At 45.0% G+C, this 12,663-nt stretch overlaps 1 protein-coding gene across 4 annotated transcripts; it reads right to left on the bottom strand.

Annotated features, from left to right (window-relative positions):
* Positions 1–441: 441 nt before the first annotated feature.
* FKBPL (FKBP prolyl isomerase like) lies at positions 442–2,478 on the bottom strand. Of its 4 annotated transcripts, none has more exons than XM_056127403.1 (2): positions 2,447–2,478; positions 442–1,583 (listed from the first exon to the last, which is right to left on the bottom strand). In XM_056127403.1, exon 2 carries the CDS (start codon positions 1,496–1,498, stop codon positions 470–472), a length of 1,029 nt encoding a protein of 342 aa, XP_055983378.1. In that variant the 5' UTR covers positions 1,499–1,583; positions 2,447–2,478; the 3' UTR covers positions 442–469. The 4 variants fall into 4 exon arrangements, with proteins under 4 accessions (XP_055983378.1, XP_055983375.1, XP_055983376.1 ...); XM_056127400.1 differs by lacking the exon at positions 2,447–2,478 and adding an exon at positions 1,808–2,006 and having other exon boundaries at positions 442–1,596; XM_056127401.1 differs by lacking the exon at positions 2,447–2,478 and adding an exon at positions 1,808–2,006.
* Between the last annotated feature and the right edge of the window lie 10,185 nt (positions 2,479–12,663).

Genomic DNA, 12,663 nt, shown 5'->3' with positions numbered 1-12,663 from the left:
GTCAGAGACCGGGGAGCACAGCGCAGGACCCAATCGGAGACGCGCTGCCAAGGCCCTGCCAATGGGAGCGGGGCAGGAGCGCGCACCGCCCCCTGGGGGGCGGGTGTAAGCGCCGCGCGTGCGCAAGATAGGCCTCTGCGCTCCCTGGGAATTGTAGTTCCCAAGATTTTTAAACACCTTCCCACCCACCCCAACCTGCGCTAGATTTCGAAGTTTGGGCTACATCTAGATTAACTGCCCTAGCTAGATACGCCCTTCAAAACGTTTCGCGTGTGCCCACGGAGCATTTCCATGGTGAAAAAAGGGAAAGAGGCACACAGAGGCCACTGCTCTCCCCACTCCCCCTCACCAGGAAGGCACAAACTAGGAATGAAATGAAAGCTTTTGCCTGAAACCCTCGGGGCTCCCCAAAAATTTCACAGCAGAGACAAGTCAGAGATTCGCGCCTCTCTGAAGGCTTCATTTTTAATCAGTCAAACATCTTGCGCAGACCCTGAGCCAGTTCTGCATCCTGGTTCTTGCTCTTAATGATAACCTTTTTCAGTTCCTCCTGGGCTGCCCGGTTTTTGGGGTCCAATATCAGCACCTTCTTGAGGTCAGCAGTTGCTTTGTCCAGGTTGCCAAGAGCAGCCTGAGCAACCCCCCTTCTGTACAAGGCTTTTAAGTGGCCAGGCTCCCGCTCCAGGGCCCGGTCACAGCTCTGGACTGCCAAATCGGGCAACCCTAGCAGCAACTGACAGGCAGCCAGGTTGGCATGAAGGATGGTTCGTTCGGAAGGGCCAGGTGGGGGTAAAGTCAGCAGCAGCCTCAGGGCTCGCCCATAGCAGCGGGCTGCCCCTTCAGGGTTCCCAGCTCGAAACAATTCTGTGCCCCTTGCACGCTCGCTCTCGGCCAGAGTCTCCTTTTCGCTGGCCTCCATCTCCCAGGAGTCCCGTCCCTGAGTGAAGGAGGCCAGCGTGAGTCTGACCGGAGGGCCAGAGTCCCCAGTGATCTGCAGCTCCGCCTCCTCGCCTTGACACATGGACTCCAGGCATTTCTCAGTGAGCTCCCCCCACGTTCCTTCCCTCCACGGCCCTATCCCCACGGTTAGCTCTGACCAGCCCTCTGGCATTCCTGACCCCGGTGGAAACCCCACAGCCAGTACCCAGCAGTGGGAGCCCAGCTTGGGTTTGTCCAAGCCTTGGCCAGGGGTTATGATCCTCTTAACAAAGCTCCCATCCGGGCAGTGCCACAGAGCAGAGATTTGAAGGGGCTCTGCTACATCACTGGCGGGTCCGTGGGACTGATCAGCGTTTCCCTCAGTCAGTTTCTCAGTCCCTTGCAGAGTCTCTAGAATTTGGTTGGTTGGATCTGGACGCGTTCTTGGCTCAAGGACTTCAGTAGGTGGTTCCGAGGGCTGCTGCCTACTCTGAGGAGAATCCAGAACGTTCATTTCCCATGGTTGTTGCGGTTGGGAGCTGTTTTTGTCTCCGGTTGGAATGACTGGAGGTGTCTCCATTGGGCAGGCTGGTCCCAGCTGTTTACTACCCGTGAGTAGTAAACAGCTTTGGTCGAAAAGGGATGGCCCAGGTTCAGGTCAGCACCTGGAAAAAAATGCTAATAACAGGGTGCATATTTAGACTCCTTTCTTTTCTTTTGGGAAAAGAAGTCCTCAAAGTCTCCTTTTTTATTATTTTTTTTCCTTCCAAATCCCTGTCCGGCAGGAGCCTCGGTTCGCCCCAGCACAAATCCAGAACTACAAATTCCAAAATCCCCTGCGATTTGGGTAGCCGCCTCGACTACGGACACTTGGTCGGGTCAAAAGTACCTAGGCGGCCGTAGCACTTAGTTTGAGGAACCGGAGGCGGGCCGTTCTAATCACCATCGCTTCCGAGAACTACATGCTTACTGAGTACTGTCCCCGAGGCTTTCCCCGGGCGGACAGAACAACGAAGGATCCAGGGACTGCCGGCGTAGGACAACAATGTCATCCAACCCTGCCGGCTAACCGCGAGCCATCTAGGCTAGTGAACTTCCTGGCAGCCAATCAACAAGAGGGAGATGTAGGTTAAGCCCGCCCCTGCGACCTGACGTCACTTCCCCCGCACGACTGCTGCGCTCCAGGCCTTAGCAACCGAACTAGACCTGATCGAGCTGATCGTGGCGCAATCGGGCTGACCAGGTTACTGGAAACCAAAGCCTGGGAGGAACTGGAATGGGAGGATGGGGCGAAAGAGGATGGAGCGGAGGAATGGTTTCTCTCCCACTGGTGAATGACAGACACTTTTACCTGGCGGCCTCAGCTCATCTGTTCTGGCTTGTTCGAGGCTCCAGGCCAGTCTAATCTGAAGCCTGGAGGTTTGCCAAGATCAGTATTTAGGCTTCTCCGCCCCTCCCCCACATGCCCCCCCCCCCCATCCTCCCCGCACCAAATCGGCTCTGCTTCTTTGGAAAACCATCTTCTTACCTTTCCCTTCATATTCTCCATCGCCGTTCATGCTCTTCTTCATCTTGAAAGCTTTTCTTAAGAGCTTAAGATGGGGGGGGAGGGGGATTAAAAAAAAAGATTTGGGGGAAATATTCGTGGTCTTTCGATTCTCAATGTGTATCTATGTCACCAAAGAAACTTGTTAAATTGCAGGTTCTGATTTAGGTAGTCTGGGAAGGGACTTGTAATTTAGCATTTTTAACAAGCTTTTGCTTGCTGGTCGGTGGATCACACTTTGAATTAACCCTCTTCCGGTTATCTTCACCCTAGGCAGTGCTCCTCTTCGGTCTCTTCCCTGTTTTGCATATAGAACTGGTAGAACCTGCCCCACTAGGTCTTTCAGTGTTCTTCCATAGGGGCAGAATATATAATTATGGGTGAAGATGCAGGTTCCTTTTGTGACTCATCCTTGCTTGTCCAGTACCCTGTACCTGCTGGGTAATTACAGCTTTTCAAGGAAGGAGACCGCCACTGAGCCCTTCACTGGACTCTCTTTAAATTTGCTTTCCAAAAGCCTGCCCTTGTGTGCCAGGCTACAAGGAAAAAGCTAGGACAACCAAGACTGGAAGGAGTTTCATGTCACAGATGTGTCAGAGTAATACTTTCCTTAACTGAAAACAAGAGATCCACCTTTCAGCAACCATTGTAAAATTGTGCTCAGAGTGCTGGGATGGAAAGGGGGAACTAGGAACCCTGATGAAGGGACAAAGACACTGGTCCTAGGATTGGTGCTGGAACATAATTCGTCTGAAAAATGTGAATAACTTTGTAAATCATACTTTGTACTTTTTTTTTTAAAAAAAAAAATAACTCCTTATTTTATATTGAGCCACAGGCCTTTTTCCTCAGGTTTTTTTGTTTGTTTTTGTTTTTTTTTTTAATGGTTCTTCCCCATGAGGCCTTAACAGAATTAAGAACCACTTTTAGGCTCACTACCGAGCCCCTAAAACCTATAATTAAATACTGAGATTCCTAGAATCTCAATCTTCTATTGGAAATTAATCCACCTCTACTTCTCTTCTCTTCTCTTCCCATATTAGGGACTTCTAAGAAAGGAAAGAATCCTAGAATAAATGACAAAAGGTTGAATTGAATAGCCTCTGTTATTTGTTGCCTGTAACTGAGTGGGCTGCCACGAATGAACCTCCAAATATCAACTCTCTTTAGAGGAAGCTATCCTCCGCTGCAAGTGCATTACTTTGTTTTTTTCCCTTCATGTTTTGTGTCTGTAGACTTCTGTTCCAGCAAACACAACAGAAGTTCGTCTCTTTTGTGTTTTATCTCCTCATTCAGCAAATACTTATTGAGTATTTGAGTTGCTCTGTTCCAGGCAACATGCTGGAGTCTAGGACAGGTAAATGAATGAGACAGTTAAGGTCCCTGAGCTCTTGGAACTTGTAATTAACTGGCAAGGGAGAATACCTTGTTACAGTGGTATGAAGAAAGTGTTGGATGCCAAGAGAGTGAAAGATGAGGAAATAGAGGTTGAAATACTTCTGAAGCTCTTAGAACTGAATTTTGGAGTTACAATACAATGGGTAGGGTGCTTCTTCCCTTGAGTGCAGCTGACCTGGGTTTGATCCCCAGCATCCCATATGGTCCCCCAAGACTGAAAGGAGTGATTCCTGAGTGCAGAGCCAGACATAAGCCCCGAGCATTGCTAGGTGTGGCTCGAAAACAGACTAGCAAACAAAAATAGCAGGTGATTCTCTGAAAGATAGTATAAATTTGGTCATGGAATTGGGCAAGATTTGAGATGCCTTCTGGACTCCACACCAGTGGACCACGAACTACCTGGTGGTCTAGCAAGGAACACCAGGCATCCTCATTCAGTAGAGTGACCCTTCCCTCTGTCTAGATAGTAATAAAGGAAAATCCAGGGCTCCACTGCTGTTTCATGAACTTTTTTTTTTCTTTTTTTTTTATGAACTTTTATAATATAGCCTCACCCTTCCTTTTTGTTGATAATTGAATTGTATCTTTTTATTGTTGCATTGTATACTTATCCCAATTAAATCCTGTTGTGATTATATGCAATTGGATTAAATCAGAAAGTCAAAGGAACGAGGACTGAAGAGATAGTACAGTGGGTAGGGCACTTGCCTTGCCCACAGCCAACCTGGGTTCCACCCTCAAGATAAAGAGTAATTCCTGAACTCAGAGCCAGGAGTAACCTCAGCCTCTCCAACAGTGGCCCAAAAAAGAAAATACAAAGTAAAAAATACTTTCAGGTAATATGGTTACAATAGTGACAACTTTTATGGTTTTGATGTATAAGTTACTGTCCAAAACTCTCCATCACTACCCTTATGTCAGTTCTAGTTTACCTCTTTCTCCAACCCACACACCCTTGGTGATCTCAGTGAGTCAATCAAAGGCTAAAGATTTGTCATTTGTCATTATTTGATATTGTCTATCTGATATTCCCTTGTTTTGTTTCTCTATATAAGTGAGTGAGATAATCTGATTTATTTCACTTAACATGATTCCCTCTGAGTTGCAGCAAACTCTCAGAGTTCTTTTCTGATAGCTGCATAATACAAAGCTGCACTTTTCTGATTTCATTGTGTGTGTGCGCGTGTGTGTGAGAGAGAGAGAGAGAGAGAGAGATTTAAGAGAGATTTATTCATCTGTCCTTGGGCATTTGGGTTATTTCCATATCCTAGCTATTGTACCTAGTGCTACATGCGTATGTTTAGAAGCTTTTCTGGCTAACAGTAGAAGTTAGCTCTCTTGAGATCTGAACCTCATCTTTATGCACACACTGCTTGCTAACTTCCATTTCCTTGTCTTTTGAGTTTCATTATGCCAGGCTCAGCTCTTTAGGGATAAACATCGAGGAATTGAGAAGGAAGGATGGAAACAAGCCAAAATTGTTGGATGTTAACCCTAAGTGTTTTGGGCTGGAGTGATAGCACAGTGGGTAGGACGTTTGCCTTGCACGCAACCGATCCAGGTTCGATTCCCAGAATCCCATATGGTCCCCTGAGCACCGCCAGGAGTGATTCCTGAGTGCAGAGGCAAGAGTAACCACTGTGTATTGCCGGTGAGACTCAAAAAAAAAAAAAAAGCACCTTTACATGTTTTAGACTTCATCAGTGAATTGCCCCTTTTCCTCCTCCCAGAGAAGCTTACCGTGCTCTTACTAGCATTCTTAATTTAGTAAAAGTTTGTCTTTAACCTTCCCTTTGTGTTTTACTTCTCATTGTCTCAGTTCCCCAAGTCAGTCTTGATTACTTATAAGCCAAACTTTCTGGTAATTCTGGATTTTGTATTTGTAGTGCTTTGTATTTGAAGTGCTGTGTATTTTTACCTGCTTTTCTATTTCCCCTATAGCCTTTTTATATTTTACTATAGAGCAGTATTCTTCAGTTAAACACAGAAAGACCGTTAATGCTATACCCCTAATATTTGGGAGTTGATTGACTCTGAAATATATCTACTCCTGGGCACTAGTCATAATTACTTGACTCAGGCTTGGGTTGCCGTAGTTCATAACATCCCAAAAAAGGAGGTCCCGCTGTGGGACTGGAATAGACCTGGGGTGAGTGGCTACCCCGGCATCAAAATGGGACAGTCTAGAAAGCATAAATGCATGTTCTTGATACAGACTGTTATAACTTAAGAAACAGGACCCCTCATGGGGAAGGACAAGCTGAACTGGCCTGAGGAGACTTAGTCTGGGATTTATGGTAAAAGTCTTGCTTGTTCTCAGAGCCCAGAGAACTAAGTTTTGGGATCTTTATCTTTTACTGTGTTTATCCAACCACTGCAGGAATTGATAAGAAGTAAACTTAATTGTTTAACGTATGCAACTAGAATGAAAGACAGAAGCAATGTAGATGTTTCTGTGAAACAGTGTCTCCTCGAGTTTTGCTTCTGCCAAATGTTTTGTGTTAATCTCAAGAGAATTGCCTCTGCCAAATGTTGTATCTCTGTAAATGATCAATCACACCTGTGTCTTATATCTCAACCCCCACCAGATGTCCTTTAAATATACTAGCAACTCTGCATTAAATGGGCCATTTTCACCATCAGGCTGTGGTCGCTCATCTCTCTGTCTCTCTGCTGGGGAGGCCTGCGGAGAACGGGAGGCCGCTCTCGGCCACCAAATGCATGCTCGTGCAGCACACACATATTTTTTTGAACTCACAAAAATGATCCTGTTCTTAGGTCTAGCTAGAGAAGACATGCAAAAAAGATGACATATGTGAAAAAATACTTATCTCTTGGGATAGAGGCTTGGACTAGGTTATGAAGATGGAATCATGTTTTCACATTTCTTGATCTCTAACGTTTGAGAATGAAGTGCAAGAGCAGCCTTGCGGGGCACAAATGGTAAAGGTCTCCTTAGACTGGAGTGCTAGCATTAAATGCTGGAGGCCCAGTTACCATCTCCATCCCCTCCAGCAATGCATGACCTTTTGAGGCCCTCTGGTTGGGGAACCCCTCAGAATAAGCTGGGAGTAGCTCAACTTACTGCAGAGGTCCAAATGCATAAAGAAAGTAAATCAAAGTAGAGATTTAATTGGCTTTATTCAAGATTTATGAAAATGGCAACATGTACTTTAGCAACTAGAAAGGCATTAAATGATTGAATGAGTTTATACAAAAACAGAGGGGTTTAGGGGCTGGAGAGATAGCACAGTGGGTAGAGTGTTTGCCTTGCACGCGGCCGACCAGTTCGATTCCCAGCATCCCATATGTTCCCCTGAGCACTGCCAGGAGTAAGTCCTGAGGGCAGAGCCAGGAATAACCCCTGTACATCGCCGGGTGTGACCCAAAAAGAAAAAAAAAAAACGGGTTTGTAGTCAGCTAGAGGGTGAGACAAGGTTATTAACAAAAGACAAGCCTATTTTTTACATTAGTGATCATTTCTTTTTAAAAATTTTATTTTTATTTGTTTATTTTGGGTCCACACCTGGCAATGCTCAGGGATTTCTTCTGGTTCTGCACTCAGAAATTACTCCTGGCAATGCTCTGAGGACCATATGAGATGTTGGGGATGGAACTCAGGCTAGCCGTGTACAAGGAAAGCACCATATCCACTGTACTATCTCTCTAATTCTCTCTAATTTCTTCGTTACGTGTTTCTATTTTTGTTTTGGGCTGCACCTGGCTATTCTCAGAGCTTACTCATGGCTCTGAGCTCAAGGATTCCTCCTGGTGGGTTCAGGGGTTTATATGGGGTACCAGAGATCAAATCTGAGTTGACAATATGCACGCCAAGAGTCCTACCCACTTTATTATCACTCATCCCCTCTAATTTCTTAAATTGGATACACAACTTATAGGCTAAAAAAGAAAAGAAACAATATATTGTACTTTTTTCTTTTGCTTTTTTTAGTGGGGTCACACACAGCATTGCGCAGGGGTTACTACTGGCTCATACACTCAGGAATAACTCCTGGCAGTGCTTGGGGGAACTTGTGGGATGCTGGGAATTGAACCTGGGTAGGTTGCATATAAGGCAAACACTCCACCTGCTGTGCTGTTGCTCCAGCACCCTACATTGTACTTTATTGATGCCAGTGGCTCATAAAGTGGGAAGCAGAGGAGGTAGACTCAAGAAAAGAGCACTCCCACATCTCTGTTCAACCCACCTTGGCCACCAGCTCTCGCGGAAATGCCTGGTCCAGATCAGGTCACTCCTGACCTCAGCACAGACATTGTGGGTCCATTGCCTTTTCCACACAGAAAAGAATTTCAGGAGGAGGCCAAATAGTTGTTAGAACCAAAGTACAATCATTTGCAGTGTGAACCAACAAGCAGCCATTTTAGTTGTTAGTAGCCATCTTGCTATTCTGTATGATTATTTAATAGCTGAACTGGGCATGAACCCGAGATTACATCTTTGGAAAGGGAACAGAGTGAACAGAATTTACAATGCTTGCAGAGAGTGCCAGCCAGTCAGTAATCTAGTGGTCAGCCAGGCATGGAAAGAATAGAATAGAGCAAAGGGGCACCCACAGGTGGCACTATCCAGTCAGCTTACAAGTGAGTTAGGGGAAAAGAACAAAATTATTTTAGGGAACTTAAATCCTTCCCCACAGTTGCTGGAGGTCATAACCCAGCCATTTCTCTATGGGGTGCGGCCCTGGCCAGTCAGTCTATAACAATCTCTGTCCTCTCTGTCTCTGTCTGTCTGTCTGTCTCTCTCTCTCTCTCTCTCTCTATTCTCTTTCCCCGCCACCCCCTTCCCCCGCCATCTCTCTCTCTGTAATGAATCTCTTTAAAATATTTGGACTCCTGGGGCTGGAGCAATGGCACAGCGGGTAGGGCGTTTGCCTTGCACGCGGCTGACCTGAGTTTGATTCCCAGCATCCCATATGGTCCCCTGAGCACCACCAGGAGTAATTCCTGAGTACAGAGTCAGGAATAACCCCTGTGCATTGCCAGGTGTGACTCAAAAAGAAAACAAAATAAAATATTTGGACTCCTCACAGGTGCCTTGTGTTCGAATCACAGAACCTAATACAGTGGAGCAAGAAAGTTTTACTGAAATGTATTTAGAAAGTTGTGAAGGGAGGAGAGAAATACATGCCTGAGAGAGATCACAGGCTACTCTAGAGTGGAAGCAGGCAACCATGGAGACAAGCAGAGTGAGATAGGTGTTCAAGGGAGAACAGGAGCTTGAAGAGCGAGGCCCGACTGGCTTTGGAGGGAGTTTTTATACAGCTTTTCCAAATAGATTTTTCTGGACGTTTGCATACATGGAAATTAATCTGGGCATTGTCACAGGAAGACTTGGCGGTGTTGATGACTTATAATCTCATGGATTCTCCTGTTACTTCTCCTTTCTTGAGGGGTCCTCCCTTCTCTGGATTTCTGCATCTGGGTGGCAATTCAGTTTCTTTTTTCCAAAGATCTAGGGATTTTATATGTCAGAGAAATGTGGTCTTCATGCATTTGGCTACTTCAGAGCCAGGAATTAATTCTTAAATTTTATTATTTACCAAAAGTACATTGCCAGGCTCCCCTTACCTATCTGCTTACAGCATTTGTCAAATTAAAAACCTTTGTTTTCCCAGGGCCGGCAAGCTACCGAGAGTGTCCCGCCCACACAGCAAAGCCTGGCAAGCTACCTGTGACGTATTCAATATGCCAAACACAGTAACAAGTCTCACAACAGAGACGTTACTGGTCCCGCTCGAGCAAATCGATGAACAACGGGAGGACAGTGCTACAGTGCGACAGTGCAGTGCAGTTTTTCCAGTGCCAGATAAATAGTATAGCAGTTAGGACACTTGCCTTACCCACTGCTGACACTGTTCAATCCCCCGCATCACTTATTGTCTCCTGAGACTGCCAGGAAGATCACTGAGTGCAGAGTCAGGAGTAAGCCTAAAACATTGCTGGGTGTGGCCCCAAAATAAAACGGTTTATTTTCCAAAGACAGATGTGGCCCTAAAATAAAACATTTTTTATTTCCAAAGACACTATTAAAATTGAGAAAGTACTAGGAGAAAACATTTTAGAAGCAAATCCGAGAATAACTTGTATTCAGGGTCTACCTCTGGCTCTGTGCTCAGGGATCATTTCTGGCAGTGCTTGGGGGACCATATGGGATGCCAAGGATCTAACCCAGGTCAGCTGCACGCAAGGCAAGTGCCCTGACCTCTGTACTATTGCTCTGACCCCTTAGAAGAAACTCTTAAACTGAACCAATGGGGCCAGAGAGAAAGAAAGAGAGAGCACAGTGGGGAAGGCACTTGCCTTGAGCCTGAGTAAGACAGGGTCAGAGAGATAGCAGAGTGATAGTTCAGTTTGAGAGCTAGAAGTTTCAGTTTGCCTTCAAATTAAACAAGACAAGGCCAGAGAGAAACACGAGTGGGGAAGGCACTTGCCCTCAAACCCATCTTCGGACAAAAGATTTTAGTAGACATTTCACAAGGTAATATGTATGAATGGTTATAAATTATACAAACACACAGTATCATTTGTCATAGAGCAAAATATTTAAAACCAAAAGGATAATAATAAACAAGCAAACAATTCTGTATTCTGAAAATGTAGTTTCCCCATTAAAAAATTCTCATTAAACATTTTCAGTTTCCAGTTCCTTCTCATCCACAAAAATATGATATGTCCAAGCTTTATTATTTGATAGTTCTAATGAATATTTATTATTATTATGTTACTTTATTTTTTAGCTTTTGGGCCACACCTGGTAGTGCTCAGGGCTTACTCCTGGCTCTGTGCTCAGGGATCACTCCTAGCAGGTTTGGGGGACCAGAATAGAATGCCAGGGATTAAACCAGCATTGGTTACATGATGAAAGAGATGTTACTGGGGCCTGCTCGAGGCAATTGACGAATAACAGGTTACATACAAGGCAAGTGCCCTATGTACTATCTCTCCAGCCCAGGATGTTTATTATTAAATTGAATGCAAACATCTCACTCATAAAAAAAAATAGATATCTATTAAAGCCTTGTTCATAGCAGATATATTCATAACAGCACCAGATTGAAAAAAATATATATGTACATCAAGTGGTAAATGGATAAACTGATAATCACAAAATGGAATGCCACTTGTTGTTAGGGGCTGGGACAGAGATTATTTGCAAAGCAGTATAAGGGAATTGGGAGGGTTATAAAAATATTACTATTATTATTGCCTTGTGATTAAGACATTTCTGTAGCCTTGGGTGAGAGGAATGAGAGAAAGGAACATATGGAATCTTTAGAAAAGAGAAATTATGGGAAACTCTGAGTTAGGAAGGTGAGTAGCAGGGGCCAGAGAAAGAGTTCAGTGAGCCTAGAACATGCTCTGCATGCAAGAGGCCTGGATCCGATTTTCAGCACTGCATGACTCCTTGAAGACCACCAGAAATGATCCCTGATCCCTGCTGGGAGTAGCCCCTCAGCACTGCCAGATGTGACCCCAAAACAAGACAAAAAAAAAGTCAGAGACAACTGGAAGGTGGAGTTATTGGTTCTGTTAACTGTCATTAAAAGAAATAAATCTATTTTGGACCAGTCCCAATCTATTTGGACTTTCCCTCAACTAACTTTTGGGAGCAGTCCATGCCGAGGGGATGAAATTGGCTATTGTCTGAGGATTTAAATAATTGTTCTTAACGGCTCATATACCTGGGACTCCAGCATGCAAGTCATGTGCTCCAGTCCCTTGAGCCATCTTTCCAGATTTACCTTTGCTCCAGTGTTGGCCTGTAAGGGCATTGCTTCACCTTTATTAAAGATCTAACTGGTACCAGAGAGATAGTCCAGTGAACTGCATGCAGGAGGCCTCAGGAGTTCCCCAACACTGCCAGGAGCAACCCCTGAGCACAGAGCTGCAAGCGGTCTCTGAGCACTGCCAGGTGTACCAGGAAATCAAAACAAAAAGGAAAGAAAAAAGAAATGATCTAACCAGGGTATGTTACCTTCTGGAGTCGCCCACATGCCAGCTTGGGGTGCATAATTTCTCTTAACTGTATGGGTCTCTCTCTTATTCCTAAATAAAACGATTTGCTTCAGGGGATAAAAAAAAAAAAAGAAAAGAAAAGAAGGGGTCTGATGGTAGGGTGCTTACCTTGCACCCTGCCAACCCAGGTTTGATCCTCAGCACCATGTAATGGTCCCCTGAGAACTGCCAAGAACAATTCCTGGACACAGAGTCAGGAGTAACTCTGAGAACCACTAAGTATGGCCCACAAACAGGAACAATAATAACAACAACAAAGGAAAGGATATAATTAGATGAAGAGTTTAGAAGTTAATGCAGGTCATTTGTAAGAACAGTTGGTAAGGTAAGTTGGTGGTTCAGTGTTACCTTATCATACACAAGGTACATGGCACTTGCTTGATAAATGGGTAGAGTTTGGATTTTTTTTTCTGGAGTGATAGCACAGCGGGTAGGGCATTTGCCTTGCACGCAGCCAACATGGCCGACACAGGTTCGATTCCCAGCATCCCATATGGTCCCCCGAGCACCGCCAGGAGTGATTCCTGAGTGCATGAGCCAGGAGTAACCCCTGAGCATCGCCGGGTGTGACCCAAAAAGCAAAAAAAAATTTAAAAATTTTTTCTTATTCATCTGATAATCCTACTGAAGAGTCAGAATTTGTGAATGAACATGGAGGTATATGGGTTCGGGGTCAGGAAGGAAGAGGCGGACTACAGATGATGTAAGAATCTATCCTTATGGCCCACATCCAAAAGAACAGAAGCAACCAGTGTTGGCGTGGA

Source organism: Sorex fumeus, unplaced genomic scaffold (assembly GCF_029834395.1).
Source record: "Sorex fumeus unplaced genomic scaffold, SorFum_2.1 ptg000063l, whole genome shotgun sequence".
Lineage (NCBI taxonomy): Eukaryota > Metazoa > Chordata > Mammalia > Eulipotyphla > Soricidae > Sorex > Sorex fumeus.
The sequence above is the reverse complement of the archived record's forward strand: the minus strand, read 5'-3'. Positions and strand labels throughout refer to the sequence as shown.

Excerpts from the sequence above, each read along its gene's own strand:
- FKBPL (XM_056127403.1), bottom strand. The coding sequence starts at position 1,498 with ATGGAGACACCTCCAGTCATTCCAACCGGAGACAAAAACAGCTCCCAA.